This window comes from Theobroma cacao, chromosome 9, assembly GCF_000208745.1.
Source record: "Theobroma cacao cultivar B97-61/B2 chromosome 9, Criollo_cocoa_genome_V2, whole genome shotgun sequence".
NCBI lineage: Eukaryota > Viridiplantae > Streptophyta > Magnoliopsida > Malvales > Malvaceae > Theobroma > Theobroma cacao.
Window position 1 is genome coordinate 34,160,364 of NC_030858.1, and position 27,520 is coordinate 34,187,883.

The following is a 27,520-nucleotide window of genomic DNA, read 5'->3' on the forward strand; positions in this document are numbered from 1 at the left end:
GGGGGGAAGAGGGGGGGGTGGGTTTATTTTGGCATTTGATTTATTTTTTATATTATTTTACTATTTTGAATGACATTTTTGTTAAATACCCAGATGCTAAATTTCTATTTTGATGCCTTTTTTTTGGATCAATTTTTATTTGGATTTTTTTTTATTTTGAATTCTGGGATTATTCTGTGTTAAACTTTATTTTGTTTTCCTTTTTGAGTCACTGAATTGATTTTAGTCTGTAAAACGTTCATATTATTAAGTACCCAAATACTCGATTTTGACTTTGATCCTTCATTTTGAGGTTAATTTTGGATCTTCATTTAGTTGGAATCTAGCTGAAATTATGATACTTGAAATTTTCTTGTGAAACCCAACAACTTTTTTCTTTTTTTAGTTCTTTTTTTTTCTATATTATGCTTTAGATTGCTTCAATTGGATGAGGAATCTGTTTGAAGATCTAAATGAAAACCATGTTTTTGAGTAGTTCCTGTGTTTGTTTTATTGACAGACCTTTTTTAGATTGCTCGGAAGAAAGATTCGGGCCGTGATTTCAACCTTATATTTGTTCACTTGTGAAGAATTTGGTGGCTTGCTTATATCTAGTTGACTATCTTCAGAAAACTCAATTTGTGGATTTGAGGCTTTTGATCTATATTGGCAATGGAGCATCTACCTGTTGAAGTCATTGGAAACATTTTATCTCGGCTTGGAGGTGCCCGAGATGTGGTGATAGCCTCTGCAACATGTCAAAAATGGCGAGACACATGTCGGAAACACCTTCACACCCTAGAATTTAATTCTGGTGATTGGCCTGTTTATCGTGATATTACACCTAGACGATTAGAGATCCTGATTACTCAAACAATATTCCAAACTACCGGATTGCAAGGCCTATCAATTTTGATGGATGATGTTGATGAGTTCTCAGCTTCAATTGTTATTGCTTGGCTCATGTATACTAGGGAAACCTTGCGTCGGTTGTCTTATAATGTCCGGACCAGCCCAAATGTTAACATTCTTGAAATTTGTGGGAGGCAGAAGCTGGAAAAGCTGGTACTAGCCCACAATTCTATAACAGGGGTTGAACCTAATTTTCAGAGATTCCCTTGTTTGAAGTCCCTCTCTTTGAGTCATGTTAGTATTTCAGCTTTGGATTTGAGCCTTTTGCTCACTGCATGTCCAAAGCTTGAGAGCTTGGAACTTGTCAATCCAGAGATAGCAATGTCAGATGCACAGGTGACAGTGGAACTGAGCAGCCCAACATTGAAGAGTATTTATGTTGAAGAAATTAGTTTGGATAAATTTATGCTGGAGGCTGATAGTATTGAGCGTTTGCACTTGAGGGATTGTGCCCTTGAACTTTTTGAACTGATTGGGAAAGGTACTTTGAAACATTTCAAGATTGATGATGTTAGTGTGATACATCTTGACATTGGTGAGACTGTTGATAATCTTGAGATTGTTGATGTCAGCAACTTCACAATCATCTGGCCAAAATTCTACCAGATGATTTCAAGATCCTCGAAATTGAGGAAGCTTCGGCTTTGGGACGTGGCCTTTGATGATGAAGATGAGGTTGTGGATTTGGAAACAATTGCTTTTTGTTTTCCTCAGCTGAACCATCTTTCATTAAGTTATGAATTGAGAGATGGTGTCATGCACTATGGTGTCCAAGGATTTTCTAATTTGGAGAATGTGAGGGTACTGGAGCTTGGATGGACAGTAATTAATGATCACTTCTCATATTGGGTTGAGGAGCTGCTAAAACGATGCCCAAATCTTAAAAAAATGATTATTTTTGGGGTTGTTTCAGAAGCCAAATCACGTGAAGAATGCCAGATATTGGCCAGTTTCACCTCATCCATTGTTCAGCTTATGAGGAAATATATGCATGTAGAGGTGGAGTTTGAATATGAGTAAAATTCTCTCAATTGCATTGTTAAATTCAAGTTTTGGTTGAGTTATAAATTATATGAGCAGATATGCAGGTAAGATTTACAAAATGTAAATCCTGAACATCCTTTATTTTTGCATCTTCTAAATGATTGCTGGTATTTCTTCAGTTTGATTGGAAAAATATATGCAATCAAAAGAATACTGTTGTTTTTTCACTAAATTGTCAGTTTTCTCCATTGCTATTATTGACCTATTTGTTTTATTCCAACATTGAAGATTCTCCCTCTGTAATTTGCACTGCTGTCACATGGACTGCCCTTCTTCCTGTTGTATTATTGTCTAATATTATCAGCTTTGATGAAGCTAAAGTTTCAAAAGAACTTTATCCAAAATAATGTACTGCTTTGTGTGTATACACGAGCCTAGCCTATGGGAATAACTTCATTCTGGAGTTCATGGATTTTAAGCAGTGAGGGGAAGATTGATAATTGTGATGAATTGCTTTTTTATTACACTCATGGTTAATAGATTTCTTCTGAAAAACTTGATTGTTATTTGAAAATTCTCTGCTTGAAAGTTGTAGCAGTCTCCACCTTTATATTTAAAAGGCGAAGGGGAACTAATTTCTCAGTGGCTTCCTTTTCCCAAAACTATTGGTTTGCAGATGATGTAGGAAATACTTCAACAACTGTTATAATGCAAATGCAATATACATGGCCATATTGACATATGTTATGACCTATAAAATGAAATCAGATTAGGTCTGTTAATTGATGAAATAACAGGACACGACGAAAACATTCTGAGTTTATATAGCAAGTGCTTAGCTCCTGCTGTTCAAGATAAAGCTACTGGGCAAAGCCTTTAATGAGGTTTAGTACTTGTACAATTTGCACATATTTTTTCCTTGTCATTTTATCACCTTGCTTCTTGTTAAACCAAATACCAGCAGTGTTCATATCTTTGGTTCCTTGCTTTGACTTATTCTCTTAACAAAAAAACAGGGTGGATTTTCCTTTTGCAATTTCTGATTGGCTCTTATATGCTATTGATGAAATGGCATACTGCAGGTGCAGGCAACTATTAGAGATCACGAAGTACTAAGACTTTTGCTTTTCAAAAAAAGAAGTACTTGAAAGTTGAAACCCTTTTTTTCTTGAGCCCTTAACAATGCACCATGAAGAGTACTATTTCAATTTTTTTGCTGCTTTTCTTTTTTTTTTTTTTTTTTTTGGGGGGGGGGGGGTTTATTGTGTGGTGGGTGTGGGGTGGGGTTGGTGAGTGCATTCACTAAAAATTAGTGAATGCTTACTCCCTTCACGATCTACCAGCACATATCATGAACTGGATGTGTCTTAATCAGATCTGTGCACCTTATTATTAGAGTTTTTTGTACATCAGGTTTTGATTGTAAATGTAATCAGACCATATTCATATGTGTTTCGTTGGGGAAATTCACAGAATTGTTACCTACAAGGATGGTTGCATACTACATTTATTTCAGCTGAAGAAAGGAATTCAGGTTGTAATCTATGAGTTCTTTGTTTCCTGTGTCGTTGGACAGAGATGTGCTTTACTTTGTGTTCATCTACTTACTGTTTGTATTTATTTAAACTGGGATGCTCTAGGGATGCTGTTGAGTTTGACAATGAGTCTGCATAAGTGTGCGCGTGTGGATGTGTATTAGAGCAAGAGAAGAAAGTGAAGGGTCTGCAATGGGGGATGGCATTGATGGTGACTTTACCTTGTCTGCAGGTTTGGGATTTCCGCTGGAATGTTGCCAGCACTGGAATGGAAAGAAACTTCCAGTGGTTCCTCAATTATATCTCTGTCTTTTCTTTGTGGCCGACTTATGTACATTTCATCAAGACTACTGAGTAGTTTGATGACTATCAATTCTGAGCAAATTTAATTTGTCACTCTACCACTTAAACTGCTCCTGTTCTGGTTGGCAGTATTATATTGACTGAATTTATGTGGAAGTTTGATTTAGTATTACTGTTACTATTGTGGTTTTAACAATTCATTTGTGACTTCAACACTATCTAGCATTAGTTATTATGGTGGAATATAGCTCAGCTTTTGTACATTGATCCATTTTGTTGGATTATTATTCTTAATTGGAACTAGATTTGGTGAAATCTTTGCAAGCAAGTGATTGATTTGTCCTTAAATGCCTGACTTATTTCATTGTTTATAGCCGCCTTGCCATGTAAGATTGTGAACATTTATTTTTCAATTTGATGAATTTTTTTCCTTCGTCACATGGAGTTTACTGTACTGCTGCATTTCTCACGTGTGCAACCATGCATTAAGGACCTTGACTTTAGGATCCGATGATACTGCAATTTCATTTTCTGTAAGTTGAACGTTCTTTTTTGTTCTGTATTTTTCTTTCATGGCTACCTTGCTGAAAGGCTGTAAGGGAAACCCTTTAGGCCATGTTCCAACAGTGGCTTACTATTGCATTGCATGTGTTCTTTTTAGGCCATGTGAGAACTTGTGGTTGGACAGAACACTGGCAAAAAGAAAAAAGTGTTTTACCTTTAGACTCCATATACTAGTCAGAGTATGACAAAGAAACTTGTTAGCAGATGGTCAAAATCATACCTTCAATGGCCCATTTGGGAGGGAATTCTTCAAATTCTTGATACTTGACCAAAGTGGGGGAAAAGAAAAGAAAAGTATGTAGAAACATACAAAATTGTAAAGCACCTACTCCCCTTGTATAGCTGGCTATAGGGAAAAGTTATTCAACCAATTCTTTAACTACCAATTTGGGGGTAGGATAACCAAAGCTACAGTCCACCATCTCTTAATTTTGATCTTAGCACCTTCTATTTTTCGGCCATTAAAGGGATCTATAAATGGAGAAAAATAAAAACTTTAAGACTGGATTTGAACTTTGAAGCAAGACAAAGGGAAATTGATTTGTAACAAGACGAGTCAAGGGAGAGAAGCAGGGTGAGGGAAAATGGGATACTTTATTTAGTCACATTAATTTTGTTTCCTTGTTTCATTAATATTTTAATAATAGAGTTGTTAGCTTATGCTAAAATGATAATATAATAAATCAGGAGAAGATTTGAAGTAATGACAACTAGATTAGGTGCAGCTGGTTGTGGTTCATTAGTTATACAGATAATGAAGTTGCTCATGTTTTACCCCACCAAGGATCTAAGCAGAGGGATTAACAAATCAAGTGTTCTTCGGCATAAACAAGAACCCAAAATGGGGTTTAATTATGTTTATATGGGGTTGGGGTCCAGTGCTAATCATTGGCTAACATGATTATATACTCCCCTGTGATGGAAGGTCAAGATCATGATACAGCTGATTGATGACGGCTTCTCCCCATGGCATCCCAACTACAACCGAGAGTTTTTTTCACCTGTTGGGGACAGGCAGGGTCATGATATAAACTGATACATAACCCTGTCACGCAACTGCGGTAATGATTCAAATCAAGAATCTGATGCAAGTTGGGGTTTAGTTTAAAGCCACTATCTTATGCAAATTAATAAGCAATACAAGTATAATTCAGTTTCATATGCTTAAATGACAAGCAATGACTTAATCTATAGCTAAACGAAATCTTCTAAAGGTATAATTAATACTAGGATTTGATCCCGACCAATCAACTTTTCTACAGACATGGAAAGGATGGAAAACTAGATATAAAGAAACTACAGTTTGTTTTTCTGAAGGAATGCTAGATCCATGGAATCTATGAAATCTAAAAGGGCTGTTGAAAATCTTGCATATGAGGAACATGTTGTAAGGTTTATTGGGAACAAAAGTATGGACTTAAAATACATAATCACCTCATCCATGAACTGTTTCTCCATTTGATCCCGAACCCTCTCCTTCTTTTTTAGACCAATCATTGGTATCATGAAGGAATAATTGGTGGAAGGCATATTTACCTATAAAAGTAGCAGATGAGCACAACATAAAATATTTGTCTACCACCTCTTTCGTGAAAGGATTATGGGTCCATCTCCTAAAACTCTCTCTCTCTACCATAATATAATAGTATGTCCTCAATAATGCTGCTCATGGATATCTGAAACCCTTTATTAACAATCTTTTAGACTCAAATATACTAATTAATTAATTTGTAGCTTTCTTTAACTTTTCATTTGTTATTCTTTTTGGGTTAGACAGTCTGCAATTGAAGGGTAGCTTTTTGGATTGGGACAAGCTTTGATTTACATGTCTAGAGGCAAAGTTTGGGACACTGACAACAAGGAAACCTCACCTAATATGGGAATTAAGCCCTTAATCAGGAACTTATGTGACATCCAGTCTGCAAATGACTCTGTAGCCTGAGGCCCTCTCCCAAAGAAACAAATTTCTATTAAGGGAAAGGAATCTGAATGTGGCATGGGTTTAGGTGATGACAGGGAATGGATGTTGACCCATCAACAAAGGGGATAATACCAAACAAATCCATCTCAAGATCAAGGATTTAATATTCAAGTGGGTTTTGCTTGTTGATGAGTATTCTATTGTTTTGGTTGAAATGGCATGAGCAGAACATTAAAGAAACAAATACTATTACTTATATTATTATAAAATAAAATGAGACACTCTCTCTCAAGGGACCTTTAGTTGTCAAAAGTAAACTCATATCTCCCCTTCCCCCTTTGAGATGTATACTATAAAGATCAAGAAAACCACCCCCTTTTTTATGAACTTTCTCCTTTTTGATACTCTTTTTCTTTTTACCACCCCTTTTTTATTATGAAAGAAAAGAAAACCTTTTGTCATCTAATATTCAATGTTGAATGCATTGTTATCCATTTATTTTATTTGTCTTCCTTCTGTGATGAGTACTTTGCAGCCCGAAGAGGCCACGAAAAAGGACCAATGAAAAAACACAGGCGGTTACAAAGAGAGAGAGAGTGGAGTAGGAGTCAGTGATCCTAGTGGGTTCCTGCCAGAGACCCCACTGCCTATTTTATACACATTTTTGTAGTTTTTTGTTTGTTTGTTTGAATTTTTATTCTTATTTTTTAATTAAACTCAAAGCCCCACACAAGAAGACAGAACTCAAAGAGAGGGTCTGGCCCTAAGGGACAGGTCTGCGAGGCCAAGATTTTGTGTACCATGAGAAAAGAGTTTCAAAATCTGATACAAATATTTACACTCTAGAAGAGAAGGTGTTGTATTAAAGCAAAAAGCTCCAAAAAAAAAAAAAAGAAGAGCAGACTAATCAATCAGGTTGGTTTCTTCGCATAGAAGTAGAGATAGACAGCAGGAGAAAGAGACACCCATGAAGGATCAAAAGTTGCAAAGAGAGAAGAGATATATCTGAGAAAAAGACTGGACCCTCTTTGTTTCTTTTTAGATTCACTTTGACAAGAAAGCTTTGATCTTTTGTCTCTCTGCACTCTTTCTCTCTCTCTCTCTCTCTCTCTTTCGTTCTCTCTTCGTGCCTCTTCTTCTCTTGGCAGGGTTGCTCCCAAGCCAAAAAAAACTTTAGCTCTTAAAACTCATAGCCGAGGTAAACATATAGAAACTCTTGAGAATGGTTGCTTCCTCTGTTTTTTCCTGGAGCAGAAACAGTTTTCTGTCTTTTCAAGCCAATGTTTTTAATTTTTCTGCAACATATTTTTATTTTCAGCTGCTTCTGCTTTGGAGAATGGTCTAAAGAACAAGTCTTGCATGGCGAACCATAGAGTTGGAGAGACAGGTTTATCAGACTCAGGACCTTCAAATCACCATCACCATATTCCTTATGCAGTTCTTCATGGAATGAATGCTCCTACAAGTTTTATGTATGTTTCAATAGTTCCACATACAGCCATCAGCTTTCAAGTTCTCCTACTCTTTTAATTTTTTTTTTCAAAATTTGATCCTTTTAATTTGTTTTATTGTTCTGCTCATTGATGAGCTGTAAATTTTTGTCTGTCAGCCATCAAGAAGGATCTGCGTTTGATTTTGGAGAGCTAGAAGAAGCAATTGTGCTGCAAGGAGTGAAAATTAGAAATGATGAGGCTAAAGGACGTACGTATGCTCCTTTCCTCTCCTATCATTCACTTATTTTCTGACGTTTGTTAAGCTTAACCAACTCTCCTACAGCTCAAAGAGAGAGAAAAGAGAGTTTTGAATATGTCTAGAGGGGAAAAGTAAGGGGGGGTGGGAGGGTGGGGTTACCATTTCCAATACAGTAATGATACTGAGGCAAGACACTTGAATGGCATGAGGCTACAAACATAGAAATCTGACCTGCTTAGCATGATTTTACTGACTCCATAACTGTACAAAAGAGAAAAGGCAGGCAGATCATTAGGTTGCTTCAACCTCTTTGGCTTTGATATCATATATCGTTGAAAAATCTTGCTTGTCTTTATTTTGGATGATCCTCTGAGATTTTGCTTTTGTGATTCTCTGCAGCTTTATTCACAACAGGCAGACCTGCAGCTACTCTGGAGATGTTCCCTTCTTGGCCAATTAGATTTCAGCAAACCCCAAGAGTAGTTTCCTCACTTCTTTTTCTCCCATTGTTTGACCATGTCTTCCGATACAAGGAGCAGTACTTGATTTTTGGATAATATATAGAAACGTGCTTGACGGTGGACCAGTATTTTGTTTTCAGTTTCATTTGTAAATATAAGAGAAGAGGTTTCCTATATTCAAAGAGTTGACAAACTTATGGTTTTGCAGTGTTTCTTTAATGCTGTTTAAATGAGTTCCTTGAGGTGATTCTTGATCATTTTTGGGATTTTTCTATTAATTCCTGTCTGTGAACTTTTGCTCAATCCAGGGAAGTTCAAAGTCGGGAGGGGAAAGCACAGACTCAGGATCAGCAGTGAATACTCTCTCAAGCAAAACTGAGAACCAGCTGGAACCAGAATCTCCTATCAGCAAAAAGGCATCTTCTTCAGATCATCAGGCTTTTAACCAGAAGCCTCTGCAGCACCAACAGCATCTACAGCAACACCAGCAGCAGCAGCAACAACGATTAGAGATGGCAAGTGATACCTCAAGAACAGGAATATCACAGAATCAATCAGCCAAACCAACACAAGAAAAGGTCTTTAAACTACAGTTACATGCTTAATAATTAATCTCCCTAGTTCTCTCTCTCTCGTACACTCTCCTTCCCTATCCCAACAACTCAGGAAAAAGTTGGTATCATTTTTGTTATTATTACTGTTCTGATCCTTCTCTCTTTCTTTCTTTCTTTCTCTCTCTCTCTCTGAGCATATCTTTATACACAAAGACACAGATCCCAACAACCTACAGAAAATCAAAGGAGACAGAGTTTTTCTGATTCCTGAACGATTTTCTGATGAATGTCTGACATGAAGAGAGGGAGAGAGAGAGAGAGAAAGAGCTGTACACATTGAAAAGCAAAGAGAGAATCTGCACAATATTGTTACTGCCACTCTTTCTTCTCTTCAAAACTATGACCCCACTTTACTCAATCCCTATAACTCACAGATAAACTTCTTGTTTTTATCCTTTAAAAACCAGTTTTGGAATTAGAAAACCCCCAAATCTACACCCACGACCACAAGACAAACCTAAAACGATGGCAGATTTTGATGGTTTTTGCTACCCTTACCATGTTCATGATTACCTGTTACAAGAACAAGAGTCACATCACCATCAGCAATCAGCAACTCTTCCCAGAAATTTTGTGAGATCTCTCTAATCATTATATTCTGTTCTTCCAAAAATTCTAAGAGTACTAATTATTAGCATCTTCAATATTCTTATTTCTTCACTATATTTATAGTTTTTTTTTTTAAAAAAAAAACTAACATTCTGGTTTTAACTGCCCAAGCTATCATTAGTTTTACTGTTAGTAAAATAACTGAAGCAAATAAAATAAACTTTTTTAATATTTCCCTTTTTTTTTCTGGTTCCCCAGCCTCCCAAACTGCCAAATGCTCTCATTTTCCTGACCAACTTCTTGTCTGTGCTTGATAAGAATCTTTTAAATCACCAACCACTGCATGCCTTTTTTTTTTTTCTCTTTTTATCCCTTTCTTCGTTTATTATATCAAATATCAAATGGGTATATACTTCCCCTCATTGTACATCTCTTAATACATACACTTTTTTATAATGTTGCAGAGAAGAGGTTCAACTTCTGAGAAACAGCTTGATGCTAAGGTAAAAATAACAAAACCCAACTCTTTGTTCTTTGGGTACTTTATGAATTTTTTTGAGTTAAATCTGTTTTTTACAATTGTTTTCAGACACTGAGACGTTTAGCTCAAAACAGAGAAGCTGCAAGGAAAAGCCGTCTTAGGAAAAAGGTAACATAAAACCATTACATGCGAGAACACTTTTGCATGTAGTTTCTAGCTTACGTATCTGTAACTGAAGCCAAAGCTTCTTTTTTGTTTTTCTTTTTAATGTCTAAACAGGCATATGTGCAGCAACTAGAAACAAGTAGAATAAAGCTAACTCAACTTGAGCAAGATCTTCAGAGAGCACGATCTCAGGTTTCTTCTGTCTCTTCCTTTCTTTCCCTTTAGAGAAAATAAAGTTTATTGGCAAGTAAACTATTTTTCTTTTAGCTTTTTATTGGTGGGGGCTTTATTTTTGCTTCTGTTTTTTTAATATTAATGTGCTTTTGACTTTCGGATTTCGTGTAATAGGGAGTATTCTTGGGAGGTTGTTCTGCTACAGTTGGAAATATCAGCTCTGGTAAGTTATAAGAAAAAGAATTAATGTTGGACTTACTATTAGATTTTAAAGGCCATTGAAAACTTGGAAAGAAGAACCTTTTTGTTAATATTCCTTGTTTAAAATGAAAAAGTTGCCTAGTTAAACACCTGCCTAGGTTAATTTTTTCCAATTTGATGATTGCTACTTGAACATTGACCCATAGTTTTTTTCCATTTCCTGAAGCTTTTAGTCAATTTTGGAGGATTTTTAAAGAATTTTGACCAACCTCAGTATGCAAATTCTTCCCCACTTATTATAAAGGTTGTTTAGCCTTTTCCTAACATTAAAGTTAACCCCAATAGTAATTATATGAATTATTGATCCATGGTATATGACTTTTTCCACTTTCAGCAAATCAAGATATGCCTCTTTATTTGTTTCCTGTCCTTAGAAAATACCATTGAACTTTATATTAAGATTACTAGTGTATCAATTGGTCGACTGGATTTAAAATATTCATACGACTATGTAGTTACTGGGATCATGCTTTAGTTCAATATTATCACTATTGTTGTTGTCTATTCGTCCAGGGGCTGCAATATTTGACATGGAATATTCAAGATGGTTAGAAGATGATCAGAGGCACATGTCCGAGCTAAGAACAGGATTGCATGCCCACCTCTCCGACAGTGACCTTCGAGTGATTGTAGAGGGCTACATTTCTCATTATGATGAGATTTTCCGGTTGAAGGGAGTGGCTGCAAAAACTGATGTTTTCCATCTTATAACTGGGATGTGGACGACGCAGGCGGAGCGCTGCTTCCTTTGGATGGGCGGTTTTAGGCCCTCCGAGCTCATCAAGGTTTGAAATATCTAAGTGACAATTTCCCTTTTATGTCATAGAGCAAGTAGTACATTAAGACAACAGCAAGCCTGCTGAATATGTTGAGTCATGTCGAAAGGAGGGGGTGAAAGAAAGGAAAACATGTGGTCCCTTTTAGCAATTTCAGAAAAGACCAAGCTGATATTGCCTAGGAGGGTAGTTTACTGAACTGAATATTCCCTTCTTAAGAACACCTTTTGCTTTAAAAGTGAGTTTGACAACCTGGAAATGCCCTTAAACCCAGGAGGTGTCCTTTTCTTATGAGTTTTACTTAGCAACTTTACAATATTTTTCACATAAACTTTCCTTATCAGCTAACTATTATAGGTAGTTACTTTTAGCTCCTGAACTTGAGGAAAAATTTCATCTTCAAGAATTAAAAAGGGACTAAAATGACTATTTCCAGTGGCAGTTTCATCTTTAAACTACTTCTGATTCTTTCCTTTTTTTTTTTTTTTGGGTTTTATCATTGGTCAGATGTTAATATCACAATTAGACCCGTTAACAGAACAGCAAGTGATGGGGATTTACAGCCTCCAGCATTCTTCACAACAGGCAGAAGAGGCACTCACCCAAGGCCTGGAACAGCTCCAGCAGTCTCTAATTGACACTGTTGCTGGCGGGCCAGGCATTGATGCAATGCAACAAATGGCTGTTGCCTTGGGCAAGCTTGCCAATCTTGAAGGCTTTGTTCGCCAGGTAATTAACCTTCAGTAGTTGACACCTGCATGTCTACCTCAAATGCTATCAAAAGGTTCTTACAATACTTCCACCTATCAAAAAACATATCAGTTCAATTCTCAACTCCAATTTATTCCTTTTTTCTAAATTGGGTTGCTTGGATTATAAGCATTCAGAAGCTTAGAATTACACATTGACCAATGCTTTTTGTCAAAATTGTTGGAAGAAAGAAGTTTTACATAGAATGCAGTGCACCACATCATTTGATCATGACAAATAGAGCTAACTCAACTGAAAAATAATATTTTCTGATACCATTTTTAGGTAGATACCATATTTCATGCACTATATATATATATATATATATATAATATATATAGTGGTNAATATTTTCTGATACCATTTTTAGGTAGATACCATATTTCATGCACTATATATATATATATATATATATAAATATATATATGGGTGAAAAATAAGAATTATATTTCTGTTCAGACACTGATTAACAGGTAGTTCAAATGTTCCTTTCTAGTCCATTTCATTTTATTCTTTATATATATGTCTTTCTTGTTTTGCGCCGCAATTTTATGCTATACCGCCAAGGTAAAGAGTCCCATTAATTGCTTACACTTTGTTTTCATCTTGATTTAACAATTCAAATTTGACTTTTCCTAGATATTAAAAAAAATTAAAGTAAAAATCATATGTAAAATAACTCTAGTCATTAAAATATGCTACTAGGCGTGCTGCTTATCAATCCTGGAATCTGATCATGTTTATTTTATTCGTTGGAATACAGATATCTGGCCTTAAGGTTGTTCATTATCATGGATTTCGTCTTTGACCATTAATGTTATCGGGATATCATTATCACATCTTAGTCATCAACTTTGAAATATGATTTTTACGTATTTTTATACAGCCTAATCACGCGTGCCACGTGTACGGTGATGCCTTGTTTCTATTTGGTTTATCAATAATCATTTTATGGGGAATATATATATATATTGCTTTACCTGTAAGAAGTCCATTTGCAATGTTGAATGCTATGGCTTTGATGGGGTATTTTTATCTAAAACCATTTCCATCAAAAGGTGGTTTGATAGTGATATGTGTTGAAATATAAAAGCCAACCTTAGCTTGAACAGTCAATGGAAAGTTGTGATTGATTATTTTAATGAGTGATTGAAAAATTGAAATGGACCCAATCCTAAGACAAAGACAAGTTACATGAGTTTCAACATTCCAACCCTTCGAAATATATATATGTATATATTGTGGTAAGCCATGTATATCCATCCATGTGCCAATGCAAATTAGGAACTCACTTCAGTTTCTAATATGGTGGTTGTGTTTGTCTTGGGTGGTTAACCTTATTTCCAACCCCTTTTTCCATTTCATTTGATTTGACAAATTAAATGACCTTTGTGTTTGTAATGTAGGCTGATAATCTAAGACAGCAAACTCTTCACCAGCTGCCTCGGATATTGACTGTTAGACAGGCAGCAAGGTGTTTTTTGGTGATCGGCGAGTACTATGGGCGATTACGAGCACTTAGTTCTCTTTGGGCGTCCCGTCCCCGAGAGTAAGATTTTTACTATTTGATATATATATATATACACACACGCACATAGAAGTTAAAACCCTAATGGAAAAATTAAAAAAAAAAATGGTCCATAAACCATGTTTTTCTAATTAGTTGTTGTGTCTTCCTTTTGAACAAATTAGAACATTCCTTTGGGGGCTGTCCCTTGTCAAATTCGTGATTTGGAATCTAGACAAAGATCATGTACATGGGTGGCTATTTATCTTTTAGGAGTAGTCATCAGCTCAGCTAGAAATTTACTCAAAAAACATGCCAACCTTAATCATGATTAATTTCTCTTCTTGGAGGCATATATTATTTTCCGTCACACCTCAAAATCATTCATCTTTCTTTCTTATATATTATCAACGTATGTTAATACATTTCATATACTGGTCAATTAAGTCTGCATGGTAACCAAAATTTTATTTATTCGATGATTATTAGGTCCTTGATGAGTGATGATCACTCATGCCAAACAACAACAGACTTGCATATGGTGCAACCATCACAGAATCATTTCTCAAACTTTTGATAAAAAGAAAGAATCCCACTAGCCAGCCTGATCAGCAATCACAAATCCTGTATTTTCACAGCCATGCAAATTGGATTTCCCATCATCAAGCTACTTTAGAGGAGATAGGCCCTTTCTTTTTCTGTTCTTTTTTTTTTTTTATCTCTTTGATTATTAAGTTATCCTTGTAAATGAAAAATCAATTTTAATGTGCAATGAAGGGAGGAGCTTCTCTCTTTTCTTGAAAGAAATTAAATTAAGAGACCATCATGAACAATGAAAGTTGAAAGTGTGAGGTATACATATATAATTATATATATATATATTTATATAATGAGTCAGTTGTCAACATTGACTCTAGTGGCTCTTGAATGGTGTAGAAGGCTTTTAAAAATAAAAAATAAATAAAAACAAAAGGGGTGGAGAGAGAAAGAGACTGAAACCATTGTCTTCTTGTAATAAGTTTAATATTATTTATTAAAAAAAATAAAAAGAAAATGGTGGGAAAGAGAGGGAAATGTGGGTTGTTTGTTTCTTTCATTAAAAGAAAGTGGTTGTGAAGGAGAGAAGGGTGAGTATTTTCCATATTTCTAAAGGGTAGAAACGACAAGAGAGGAGAGAAGAGTATAGATGGAAGACACTGTCGTTTCCTTGAATAAAATTTGCTGAGGAAAAGAGACACAAAAGTGGGTTTCTTTCCATTGTATATATAGCTCTGCATAATGCCCTAATACATATATATATATATATATATATATGCATTTATTTCAAGTGGTTGTGAGAGGGTTTTCTAATGGAGAAAAAGACAGTGAAAATTAATTAAAATGGAGAGAGAGAGAGAGAGAGAGAGAGAGGAGNTATATATATATGCATTTATTTCAAGTGGTTGTGAGAGGGTTTTCTAATGGAGAAAAAGACAGTGAAAATTAATTAAAATGGAGAGAGAGAGAGAGAGAGAGAGAGAGAGGGATTTTGTTTCCTTTAGCGTAAAAAACATGTAGCAACTTGAATGAATGGTGGACAAAAGAGATTGGGTTAATTGCAACTTAAATTATATTATACAAATTAAGTTGTACAGTTTTAATTCAGGCATGAAACTGAAACCTGTTGCCTTCTGCATCTTTACAATTACGTTATGTCTCTGAAAAGACATGTAATGTATGAAGATAAAAGCTGCAGACTACTCTTGCTATGCTCTATGTTGTAGAATTAGTATAGTGCACTAGGGTAAGAAAGACAGTACAACCTCCCTTTCTGAAGGAAGAGAAAAGGAGACAACAGTTTGAATAGGATGCCTCTGTTGAAGAATCAATGGCAGAACCATCGAAACCCATTAGAACAGTACAAATTAGGGTTTTTTTTTTTGGTTTATGTTTCAGAAATAAATAAATAAAGAAAAGAGAGAAGCATGCATGGTGGTGCATGTGTCTGAATGTCTGCCATTCTCATCACACGTGTTGGATTGACAGCTTAATGGAGCTTTTGGCCTTCATTATTTTTGGGTCAATCAAAAATATTTTAAACCCAAATCAATGTCATGAAGAAAAATTATATGATTAAGAGTTGTTGGCATGCAAGTTTTCCAAACCTTTTGTTGCTTGTCGCCAACTTTTTAAGGCATGATATGATCCTCAAGATACCAGATCATCATATGGCTAAGGTTATACTATTAATATATATTATTATGTAGGCTCTACCACATGGTAGATGCCTGGTGAAATATGGTGCCTAAGGAAAATTAATGGTAAAGTAAGTGACAATATTATTGTCCCAAGTTGTGTTTCAGTTTATTATAAAAAATGATAATTGTATTTTATTTTGTTCGGACGTATACAAGATCATATAATAATGTTAAGCAAATTAATTATTTGCATTTTCTTGTCTAACAATAACATTGTACATATAATTAATTCAAATTGGTTTCCTCGAGTTTATTGAAAATTTTTCTAGCTCTTATATTTATATGTTATTGTAGAAGTGAAGTAAGAAATAACAAATATATAATCAAATTGAAGGTATCAATTAATTAATTTAAGGGATAAATTCTTTTTCATAACAGTTGTAATATAAATTTACTATTTAGTATCATATCTTCATAAAAAAAAAAAAAAGTTTAAAAATGTAGATGTGGGATCCTTAAAATTTAATATGGTAACATCAATTTTGTTTTGTTGTTTATGGTGGAGACTCTCTCAACTTTTGGATATCCATCAAACAGGATATATGTATATATATATATAATATATATATATATATATATATATATATATATATATATATATTATTTATAGATAAATAGATAGATAGATAGATTAAAAAATCAAAAGAAAGAGGGGTGGGAAAAGTAATACATATGGGTCAATATCAGCATGCTTTATGCTAAATCCCGACCAAATAATATATTAGGGGCATAACTTCAATGCATACGTCTTTTTAGGATTAGGTTTTAATATTCCCATCAAAGCCTATTAAATGCTGCTTCTGTCATTACTTTTTGGTATAAATAGTGATCATAACTCGTTAATTACTTTTTCACTTTATTTTATTTTAAAAATGTATTTTCATATATTTATAAATATCGAATGACGTCTAAGGTTCAAATAAATCTTCATTCGATAAAAAAAAAAACCTAAAATTGATATATGATTTAACATGAATATGTCTTTAATCGGTAACGGAGCTAAAGTGAAGGTGGAGAGAAACAGTCGACGATTTTTTATTTTTTATTATTATATATATAAAATTTACAATATATAAATTTATGATCTTGTATAATTATCCTTTAATCACAATTTATGTAAAATTTTGAGTTGCGTCACTGTCTCTAATTATGCTATCATTAATAGTTATGGATGAAACTTTTGATTAACACAAATTTTTTTTTTTAAAAGAAAGTTGGTGAAATTTTGGATTAAAAGTGATGAGTTAGTCAATGATTTTATATATTGAATATAAAAGCTATATAGTTTTGGTTGACCAGAACATTGTTAATCATATACTTAAAGATTATAATAATAAGGTTTCAGCTTTGCAGAAGAGCTTGAACCATTCATAGACGGATTTGTGTTAAGTAATTCCATTTTAAAATTGGAGCTTATTTGGCATTGACCAAAATGATTGCTGAACTTCCCCTGACCTTTCATAAATAAAATAATGAGTAAGAGGCAGACATATACATATATATATATATATATATATATAAAGGAAAGAATCAAGAATTTTCAGCTGATCATTTATATTATTATCCTTCAAGCTTTGTTTTAGGACAGTAAACTATATCTAGAGCAAGACAGAGAACCAATTCTGGATTGAGTAACCAGAACATTGTTTTCCCCTGAAAGATCGGTTGTACTGCAGTCCTTCACCTACCCTGACAGGAGGAGATGTTCAGCAAACTTTTAGCATGGACGTTCTATGTCAAAAACCCAAAACCAAATCCTGGTCAAGTGTCTTTGCTCTTTACTACAATCTGAAGATTTGGGCCCTATTTGGGGGGTCCTAAATGCTCACTGGGGACATTAATATCAGATATGAGGGACAGCCCATTTTCAATGACCAAGGCGGGCTGGCCTAATTATAAGAATACTAGGACATCATGCAACTAGTATACAAGACGAAGAACTCATCAGGGAAAGGTATATGACTTAAAGTTTGCTATCGTTTATTAGGGCTTTCAATGATACACATGGACTAACCGATGGCAGTAAGCTTGAGAATTCTGCTCAAAGGGAAGTGAAATAATTGCTTCTAGTAAATTTCATTGGATCAAGCAAACAAAATTCTTCCATTACATAACATATGATATGTACAGAAAAATGAATCATAATTACACTTCTGTGATCAGATTGCACCAGACAGGCTGATAATTAGTAACCTAACCGGCCACAGCAAAGGGCAGGGATTTCAAAATGCAAATTTCAAGTCCGAGAGGTCATCCATTGGTATTTCTAAACCTATGGAATCATGGTCTTGCAAGCCATCCTCATCAAAGTTTAGCCAGGAACTCAGATCTTGGGGCCCACCGAGGTCATTGGAAGCACCCAAGTCTTCCATTGTATCCAACTCGTTTAGTTGCAAGTTTGGAAAATCAATGGGTTCATCTGCTTCTTTAGATGAATTCCGATAAATGTTACTAGGAGATGATAACCTCACTTCTCTTTCAGTCACGTTGCCAGCATTAGCCAAAGGCTTACTAGATCCACGGGCAGGCAGCAACGGTTCTGAAAGCCTGCCATTATATCCATGATTATTCTTTTGCTTGGGCTTTGTTTTCGTTTTCCTGTCACCCTTGGAACCGTCCAATGATGTCCGACCAGCTCCAGATACAGAACTATTCCTTAAATTATCTCTGCTTTGATCCCTATCTCTTTCACTTCTCTTTCCCCTTACTCCACCAACAGTGCCATCAAGAGTTGACGTTACCCTAGAAGAAGCACTACCAACAACATCATCAATTAGTACTTCCCTCTTCCTCCCTTTGTTTAACATAGATCCATACTTGGAAACAGCATGTTCAGATGAGTGAACAGATGGAAGAGCATCTGAAGAATCATACCTCTCAAAAGTACTAGAAACAGCACCTGAGGCAGAAGTCAAAATGAACATGAATAAGCCGCTTAAGAATTAAATGAGACATGATAAAATTAATTAATATTTTACTTTCTAATTTTTCCTACCCTTAAAACAATAAAGCTCCCAAATTCTAAATAGATCCAAAATGCATAACCTAGTAGAGTATACTATAGGGACATAATACAATCATGAGAAGAGAATGTAGAAATATAGATTGCATACCTGAGCCCCTGGCTTCTGCTTGATGGTTTGAAGTTTCATTACAAGTATTACTAGCAGTTCCAGAGCCAATACAATCAACAGATTTTGCTTCATTGCTGCATGGAGGTACAGAAAACATGACATCTTGTAATGTGGGTTCGCTAAAGCAACTATTGCCTGTCTCTTCATATTTTCGACATCTATCAAGGGTTCGCTTGACAAAAGCCAATGCAACATGTTTTGAAACCTTACGAACTGCACTTTTTGATGAATTACTCCCACGACATGCCTGCATAAATTGTTTGTAGAAACTCGATCAATTATACCATACTAAACAAGCTAAATACATGGCAATGTCAAATAGATGTTGACAGTTTTTGCCTAAAAGCACATAGCTTGTATGCTTTCCATAAAAACCTAGTTTCCTAGCTACTTAATAAAACATTTGCCAAAATGTTATCAACATGTTGACAATTATCACACTTAACAACCCTGCACTCCTTTTAATAATCAAAGAAACTTGTAAAATCCAATCCAGACCAGAAAATAATATTATACGAAACAAGGAAGGCAAAGAATTAAATCTCAACAGCTCTAAGTAAATATTTCAAACAAAATTGCACCAGGAAATCTGAGAATTACCAAACGTTTTTTATAAGCCATCTGGATTAATTGGTCCATTGCAACACGCTCAATGTTCCTGCAAATTAAACACATTATTCTAAGTTGAAGCATCACTCATAAGGTTATTAACAACATTAGAAGATCAACTATTTATCCCACCTTCTTTCTACATCTCTCCCATTCTGAATGGCTTTATCAATCTTTCCCAACTTTTTCTTCTTTTTCCGAATCTACATATTGATAAACAAAGTTTTCAAACATACTGAAAATTGCAATTTAAAAGCAAAAGCCTGCTATATAAGATTTTTATACGTAACTATCCAATATCAAAACAAAGAGATCTTTTGGCACAAAGACAGAGATCATGGGAAGAGAAAATCAAAGAAAGTAAATTGCAACAAGGTTATTGTCAAAATATGCTCAAATAATCCAAGTTGCATATATCTGTGAAAACTGATAAAAGTTATGAAGAGCAACCTGTTGATAAAGACGTTCATTAAGTTCAACAACTCTCTGATTTATTGCTTCCTCTCCCTCTGCCAAATCAGGCTGCAAAAAGGCAAAGGCAAAAATATATAAATAAATAAAAGGAAAATCATATAAGATAGCAGCACAAAGACATTTAATACCCACATAGAGAAGTAAAAGAAATCTTCAAAATAACTGACAGAAAAGATATCAATTTTGCACTCCTGGACTGAAACTCATAAGGGAAGTTCTGTACAATTAATCAATCAGTCAAAGAATGAAAGAAAACTCACCAAAGTCTCTGGATAAAGACCAATACTGTGTAACTCCAGCAAAAGCTTATCATCCATACACAAGAACTGATATTGGCAGTCAGAAGAAATACCAGAAACATTCATTTCCTTAGGTTGGAGCTGACCCAGGTCAGTTGAACATATTTCGCTCACAGGCCCCATATCCGAATGTGAAAAATCATCATCTCCCAACCACCGTTCACTACTATGTAATGAATTAGACATGCTGGAGTTCCTAAATGTGTTAGATGCAACACTCACATCACAAGAGAGTCTGTCTAACAGAGAGTTCTTCTGACATTGAAAATCTGCATTCGACTCAACTTCAAATTCCATCCTGTCCCTATCTTTAGATTCAGCATCCATCTGGTTGCATGAACCACAATGGGAATCATCACTTGCATAGTGCAGGGACATATTCTTTGCTTCAATGTGGTGGTAAATTTCTTCACTTTCATCTTCTTCAATCAAAGCAGAAAGAACCCTTTGATATAAAGGAGTAACCTTGTCCAACTTTTTTATATCAAATCTTCCACTTGAAGCATTAGTTTTGGCCATTTCTTCAATAGAATTAGGAGCATCCTTCTGCAGCACAACACCCTGAGGAAATTGCAGGACATATCAATATTTGCCAACAAAGTTTGACTAAATTTCCGGTTAATTTTCTGTTTCTTAAGATTTAACATAACAGTACTTGGCAGTTTATAGCCAATAAAAAGAGATTTGGTCTTAGTGGAAGATACATAAAGTGATGGACTTTACCAGAACATTATATCCATCGCCAAACATTTGTGACAAACTCTCGTCAAGCTCTTCTGCCAAACTTAGCTGATCCAACATCAAAATAGAAGATCAGGAAATTGCGATTAACTAAACCCCAAGGTATTAATAAATCATACATCTGTTAGTACCCATATAGTACCTGTTGTGTAAGGTAAGATGTGTCCTCTGAACTAACAGAATTAAAAATAGATCCCATTTTCTTCCAAAATGGACCAGAACAAGCAAGACCTACAGAAACAAGTAACAGATTAAGAATATATACCACAATAAATGCTCAATTCTCAAAAGGTTCTTCTCTTTTTTTTTTTTTTGGGAGGGTGGGCGGTTGGGGGATATCATTGAAGAGAGAGAAATACGTACTGCCAGCATTACGAGCAGAACTGGCAGCTGCAAATAGTTCCTCATGATCATCATCAGATTCACCTGAACATGGCATCCCAAACACATTGCCGTTAAGAATACACTCCAGGAACTTTCAGGGATTTTTCAGCAAGTTTAGTAGTTCACAAAAAATGTAGAGGCATATGTATACAGATCGGAGTGATTCTGAAATTCATTCCAATTTAAAAATTAAACAAAAAAAAATAAAGCTCCATTAAAAGAAATATTAAATCCATACAAGCACACACATCTAAATTGTTGATAGCTAACCTTAAACCAAGAGCAAAATATTTTTCAAATATCATGTCTGGTCATAGAGATGACATATTAGAGTCATATCATTGATGCACACCTTTAAGATTGAAAACACCCATGCAAAATGATTAGAACATCAGAGATTTCATAGAGCAATCATAGTGACACAATAGAATTGATACTCTTCTAATTCTTGACATAATTTGCAGCCAAAAGACTCATGGGCCTAGTAAATACCTGTAAAATCTGAAGAAACATTATTTAGCATCGACCCAACACGTGTTGAAGCCTTGCGATCTTTCAGCTTTTTGGAAGGTGGACGACCTGTTTTACTGAACCAAAGAAATATGATTCATTTGTCAGATTTCATCAAGACAAATAAACAACTTACTAATAAGAGCCAACGAAAAATATTAAGAACCTTCTATTTTTATCAGAAGCAGATCTCGCAGTTTGAATTGGTTTGGTTGTAGTAAGATTCTCCAACTTCTCCCTCGTTGGATGAACAATTGGTTTTGTCAAGAGTGGTGCACTGCTTCCACTCCTTCCTTGTCTTCGGACTCCATCTCCAATTTCATTAGTAGACATTTGTTTCTTCCTTGTGGGCAATAAGAAAGCCCCAGCTTTTTGAGATGCAGGCAGCGTAACCTCACTACAATCAATTCCTTTCTCTTTTGATTTGCTATCTCCAGCTCCTGATTCTTCACTCTCTGATAACCCAAATGGAGAGGACACATTCTCAGGTTCCCTCTTAATTTTTAGAGTAGCATTATCTATACTGCTGCCAAGCAGTGATCCACCAGTTCCAACAGATGCCCTAGCACCAAAATCAGGTGTTGCAAAGCCTTGAGATGAAATCTGAGCTTCAGCATTAGAGACAGGGGACACTAAATTTGCTCTCCTCGTACGTGAGTTTTTATGTGGTCTCTGACCACCCCACTGGGCCATAGCATGCGACGAGGAACCTGTAGACATTGGACGTTTTTGATTGCTCCCAACACCTAACGCTTGTATCTTATTTAGATTTGGCTGTTCCCAACCCTGCAAAGCTCCAGATGAGAGGTGAACTTTTGAAGATGAGTCTAACACCATGATGGAACCACTTCGTGGTGCCCTAGAAACCTTTCCTTTTAGCATTGTAGTCGGCCCACTTGATTGGTTGTCATCCTGGAGACTTGCCCTGACAAACAGAGCCATTACAGAAATCAATAACCAGTGAGAAGAAAACATTAAAAGAATATCATACACGGCAATTAAATGCAAAATTTGATAGCCATTCACTATGTAAGTTTTCTGCCCACATATTTTCACTACAGACTGCTAGAAATAAAATGAAGGCACATACTTATTATTTGTTTTCGTTAAAACCCTCTGCTCCAGCATAGCTGCACGATCCCGAGGAATAGAGGTACTCTCCAATTCGTTCCTAAGCACTGTACTGGCATCTGAACCAGCAGCTTCAAAAGAACAATCAGACCTGTTGATTCCACTAACTCCAGGGGAAGATTTTGATCTGATGCACGAAAGAACCCATTAACATAAGAGTAAGAGAACATTAATACAGAACAGATTTGACAAACAGCTGAAAATTTGTGGATCAGCATAACTCATAAACTTACAGCCTAAACTTGAAGAAAATAATCAATCCAGTGACAAGACCTTAAGATAGAGGCCGAAAAAATCTTTCTTCATTTTCATCAGAAAATGATAATATCTTATCAAGCATTCAAGAAAGTTATACCAGCAAAGAAGCAGTTATAATCTATATTTATATTACAATTAAAAGCAGGTAAAATAGAAACAACAAAGCAGGATTAAAAATACAAAACAATGCAAGCAGTAAGGTCTGTCAATCCAAAATACAATGCAAGTTCTTAAGCCTGGACATTTGCATGCTTGACTCCGATTTTATTAGTAGTCAAATTTAAGAACCCGCATAAATTTTCTACATACAGAACAAAATTTACAAACTTCCATACCTTATGAATAATGACTGCAATCATCAAATCTATCAGCAATAAATAGTAGAACAGAATGTTTCTTCCTCAATTACTACTAAACTGCCAGTTTGATTGATAACAATGATGAAATGCCCACAGAAAATCAAAAAAGGGCTTTTGTTTACCATGGCAAGCCTCATCAGCAATATATCCAGGATCACATAAAACTCCTAGGCCAAGCCTAAGCCAAATTTTTCATACGCAGTTCAAGTCAAAACCTACCATACTCAATGCAGCCATACTAGATAGTATTCTTTTCCTTTTAATCAGAACCAGGAAGCAAGTTCAATCCTTAGACAATCACCTGAAACCCTGTGTATCACATGATCGCAACTTTGATTCAGAACTCAGCTTCTGTTGCATAGCTCGTTTTACATCCCGGTCACCAGCAGTAACTCTATTTCCTACAGCTGCAACAGACCGTTTCCTTTTCATCTTTGTTTCCCATCCTTCACCGGACAATCTGCGGATCTTTTCTTCAATTCGAGCAGATCCCCCATTAACAGCTGAAAGCACATCACCATCCTTTTCTATTATTCCCTGCTGCCTTGGATTCAAAGCAGTCCTATTATCAGCCTGGTCTCATAAGAAAGAAAAAAGAAAAAGAGGAAACAAGAAAATAGAATTAATGAAGCATAATATAAAAAAGAGAAAAAGGAAGGTGTGTAATTAAACTAGTTGCTTTCAAGTAACTGGCCTATCTTTTATTCTTCTTTATTTTTTTTTTGCCATAAAATGGAACATTCAATTATGCCTAACAAAAAACTTTGTTCACTGCTGAGCAAAGATCAAATGATTTGTCTTTAAACATTGCCTGGAATTTCACAAAAAAAGTCTTCACGAATGCACGTGAATACTAATTAGGTTGAAACATTAAAACATTCCAGCAATAATAGTGAAATACAAACCCGTAAATCGGCAACTGACGTGCGAACACGTTTGTTTAGCCCCACCCCTTTTGGCCTATCCTCCAACCTTTGGGTCATTATGTCATGAGGGTTTCTATGAATCTGGCTCCCGATCTTTGCAATGTTTACTCCACTTGTTCTCTCACTTGAGATATCACTTCGTTGTTGCTTCTTTGAGTTTAAGGTTTCTCTATACCTTTCCAGTTTAGAAATTGACTCACGCAACTTTTTTACTCTATCCCTGTTAGAAACACAATGCAGATTCAATAACCAAACACTGTCCATCCGACTTATGACTAACAGGCATCAAAATCAAGATCAAATATGCACAATGCACATGTGCAGACAGGAAAAAAAAAAGAAAAGAAAAGAACACCCGTGAGAAAAAGCCTCTGAATTGCAGGCAAGCTATATAACATCTAAATATGACAATCAGCATCAAAATCAAGATAAAATGTGCACAATGTACATGTGCAGACAGAAAAAAAAAAAAGAAAAGAACAACTGTGAGAAAAAGCCTCTGAATTGCAGGCAAANAACAACCGTGCGAAAAAGCCTCTGAATTGCAGGCAAGCTATATAACATCTAAATATGACAATCGGCATCAAAATCAAGATAAAATATGCACAATGTACATGTGCAGACAGAAAAAAAAAAAAAAGAACAACTGTGAGAAAAAGCCTCTGAATTGCAGGCAAACTATATAACCTCTATCTATGACAATCGCCTACATTACTCAAGTGGCAAGCCCATGTGTGAAGACAGGATATCTACATGCATGCAGAGAGAATATATTGCATACGCACCATGATACATGAGCAATGCTTGCATTGTAACTAATCATGTACCATGTTGACTGTTTTTTGCCCATTATGTTTCCAGTGAAAGTACCTATCATCACCGGCTTAACTTTAAAGGTTCCCTTGTCACCAAACAATTACAATGAAAAGTCACTAAACTAACTCATAAACTATACCATAATCCATTAAATATAAACCTTTCCACAAATTTAGCATTATCTGCAGGGAATGGTTGCAATAAAGAAGACAGACATACCTGGCCTTCCTAGAGGCATCTTGAACACTTTCTTTGAAGTTCTTAAGCTCCTCCGTTGCCACTGGAGGTGAAGGTTTAGGATGTGCAACTCCAAAAGTGTGATCCTCCGATGTACTACTTCGAAAAGGAACACCCAGAACCCGGCTTAATTCTCCAGATCGTGTATATTTCTGATTGCCTAATGTAATCGGCTCCAAAGGCAAACACTGAAGCAATGGTGGCATATCCGACGACGATCCTGCATTCCCTTGGCTTAAATTATGCCCACTTAACATTTTTTTCTCTCTCCGTCAATCTCCTCACTTAGAACTTCCAAATCTGTACACATAAACCCAAGACCATTAACCCCAAAAGTCAAGTAACTCACTTCTCTTCCTCCTAATAAACTGACACCTTACATATTGTTCAGTTCTTGCCTTTTGAATTAGGATTTGAAAGCTTAAAAATTAAAAGCATAATTTGTTGGAAAACAAATTGCACAGTTTTACTTTCATCAAGAACTACTACGTTAAAGGAGTGTACCATTTTAGACCTTTATTTTTAAACCAATTATAATTTTGCATTTTACCATTTGCTTTTGCTTTTAGCAACTATTTTAAAAAACAAAAGTAAAAACCACAGAGAGTGTTAGCAAATTGTATCAACTATTCTTCGGACATATCTCTGAACTTAACTAGACATAATTACAAACCTGCATTTTCTCTCATGCAATGTTAAACCTTAACTATTTTCTTCTTCTTCTTCTTCTTTTCCTTTTTGCTAGTGTTTCGAAGACTAAAGCAATAAACTTTGTTGATTTTAAGTCACAAATCAAAATCCCCAATTAAATTCAATTAAATCCACGGAAACGAAAACAATGATCATCAAAAACCCACTAAAAAATCCCCCAAAGGATTCATGAAAAATAATATCCATTTAAATTCATAAATAGGAAACCAAAAAAAATGCAGCTGACAGCTCAATAATTACCTTTGAACCACCAATTAAAAATAAGAGAGAAATTCAAAATGAAAATTGACAAACGTTTATCTTCCTTCATTACCTCCTCAACCAGGCAAAGAAAGATTTTTAAAAAGAAAATTTTGAAAATTTAAGAAGATAGATAAATAGTAAAAACCCTAACACGAGAACGAGAGAAATCAGAGAAAGAAAGGTTGAAATTCAAGTGAAATTAAGGAAAAGGAAAATCAGCTTAGAGAGTTTAAAGATTCAATTACCTGAGAATCAACCAAGTAAAGAGCAGATCAAAATCAGCAAATTTCTTTTTTGGAGAGATCAAAAAAAGAAAAGAAAAGCGGGAGCGATTATAATGTAATGCGTATATAAAATAAAATAAAACAAAACAAAATTCCTTTAGCCGTAGACTTAATACGTCGTCACTTTTATTTTCTTTTTTCAATTTTTTAATGTTGCCTTACCGCGTGCACGTGTTGACGTTATGCTTATGCAGGTATATTTAGAGTAATTACATTTTTTTTTTCAATTGACACCTTTCTATTTTTTTCTCTTAAAAACTGCTATTTAAGTTTAATTACTTCTGTAAATTAATTTTTATTTAATTAAATACTCAAATAAATTCCTTAACTATATTCAAAAATTTAATTNTAGCTCTTTTATTTTCTTTTTCAATTTTTCTTAATGTTGCCTTACCGCGTGCACGTGTTGACGTTATGCTTATGCAGGTATATTTAGAGTAATTACATTTTTTTTTTCAATTGACACCTTTCTATTTTTTTCTCTTAAAAACTGCTATTTAAGTTTAATTACTTCTGTAAATTAATTTTTATTTAATTAA

General features: G+C 35.1%; 3 protein-coding genes and 1 long non-coding RNA gene across 6 annotated transcripts; 3 read left to right on the plus strand and 1 right to left on the minus strand.

Moving 5' to 3' along the window:
- LOC18590324 (F-box/LRR-repeat protein At1g67190) lies at positions 472-2,193 on the plus strand. The gene has a single exon (XM_018128363.1). It carries the CDS (start codon positions 652-654, stop codon positions 1,909-1,911), a length of 1,260 nt encoding a protein of 419 aa, XP_017983852.1. The 5' UTR covers positions 472-651; the 3' UTR covers positions 1,912-2,193.
- LOC18590326 lies at positions 3,141-4,041 on the plus strand. Its single transcript, XR_001929609.1, has 2 exons — positions 3,141-3,409; positions 3,516-4,041. It is a non-coding gene; the product is annotated as an uncharacterized LOC18590326 (long non-coding RNA).
- Positions 7,096-14,472, plus strand: LOC18590325 (transcription factor TGA2). The gene is made up of 13 exons (XM_007015768.2): positions 7,096-7,396; positions 7,517-7,670; positions 7,808-7,899; positions 8,290-8,369; positions 8,660-8,929; positions 9,979-10,017; positions 10,104-10,163; positions 10,275-10,352; positions 10,509-10,557; positions 11,109-11,380; positions 11,879-12,100; positions 13,528-13,670; positions 14,118-14,472. The coding sequence occupies exons 2-13, from the start codon at positions 7,558-7,560 to the stop codon at positions 14,203-14,205; spliced, it is 1,506 nt and encodes a 501-aa protein (XP_007015830.2). The 5' UTR covers positions 7,096-7,396; positions 7,517-7,557; the 3' UTR covers positions 14,206-14,472.
- LOC18590327 lies at positions 17,918-27,063 on the minus strand. Of its 3 annotated transcripts, XM_018127393.1 has the most exons (17): positions 26,943-27,063; positions 25,726-26,043; positions 24,670-24,910; positions 24,066-24,337; positions 23,107-23,274; positions 22,183-22,941; positions 21,999-22,093; positions 21,486-21,548; positions 21,265-21,353; positions 21,105-21,170; positions 20,343-20,942; positions 20,059-20,130; positions 19,741-19,811; positions 19,600-19,657; positions 18,979-19,246; positions 18,740-18,764; positions 17,918-18,619 (listed from the first exon to the last, which is right to left on the minus strand). In XM_018127393.1, exons 2-17 carry the CDS (start codon positions 25,998-26,000, stop codon positions 18,088-18,090), a joined length of 3,654 nt encoding a protein of 1,217 aa, XP_017982882.1. In that variant the 5' UTR covers positions 26,001-26,043; positions 26,943-27,063; the 3' UTR covers positions 17,918-18,087. The 3 variants fall into 3 exon arrangements, with proteins under 3 accessions (XP_017982882.1, XP_017982880.1, XP_017982881.1); XM_018127391.1 differs by having other exon boundaries at positions 17,918-18,764; XM_018127392.1 differs by lacking the exon at positions 26,943-27,063 and adding an exon at positions 26,417-26,905 and having other exon boundaries at positions 17,918-18,764.

Bases quoted from the DNA above. Each gene is read 5' to 3' on its own strand.
- LOC18590324 (XM_018128363.1), top strand. From the start codon at position 652: ATGGAGCATCTACCTGTTGAAGTCATTGGAAACATTTTATCTCGGCTT.
- LOC18590325 (XM_007015768.2), top strand. From the start codon at position 7,558: ATGGCGAACCATAGAGTTGGAGAGACAGGTTTATCAGACTCAGGACCT. The intron at 10,353-10,508 runs GTTTCTTCTGTC...TTCGTGTAATAG, and splicing joins TTCAGAGAGCACGATCTCAG to GGAGTATTCTTGGGAGGTTG. The intron at 13,671-14,117 runs GTAAGATTTTTA...GATGATTATTAG, and splicing joins TGGGCGTCCCGTCCCCGAGA to GTCCTTGATGAGTGATGATC.
- LOC18590327 (XM_018127391.1), bottom strand. From the start codon at position 26,000: ATGTTAAGTGGGCATAATTTAAGCCAAGGGAATGCAGGATCGTCGTCG. The intron at 19,812-20,058 runs GTTGCTCTTCAT...ATCAATATGTAG, and splicing joins ATGAACGTCTTTATCAACAG to ATTCGGAAAAAGAAGAAAAA. The intron at 18,765-18,978 runs GTATGCAATCTA...CTTCTGCCTCAG, and splicing joins AGCAGAAGCCAGGGGCTCAG to GTGCTGTTTCTAGTACTTTT.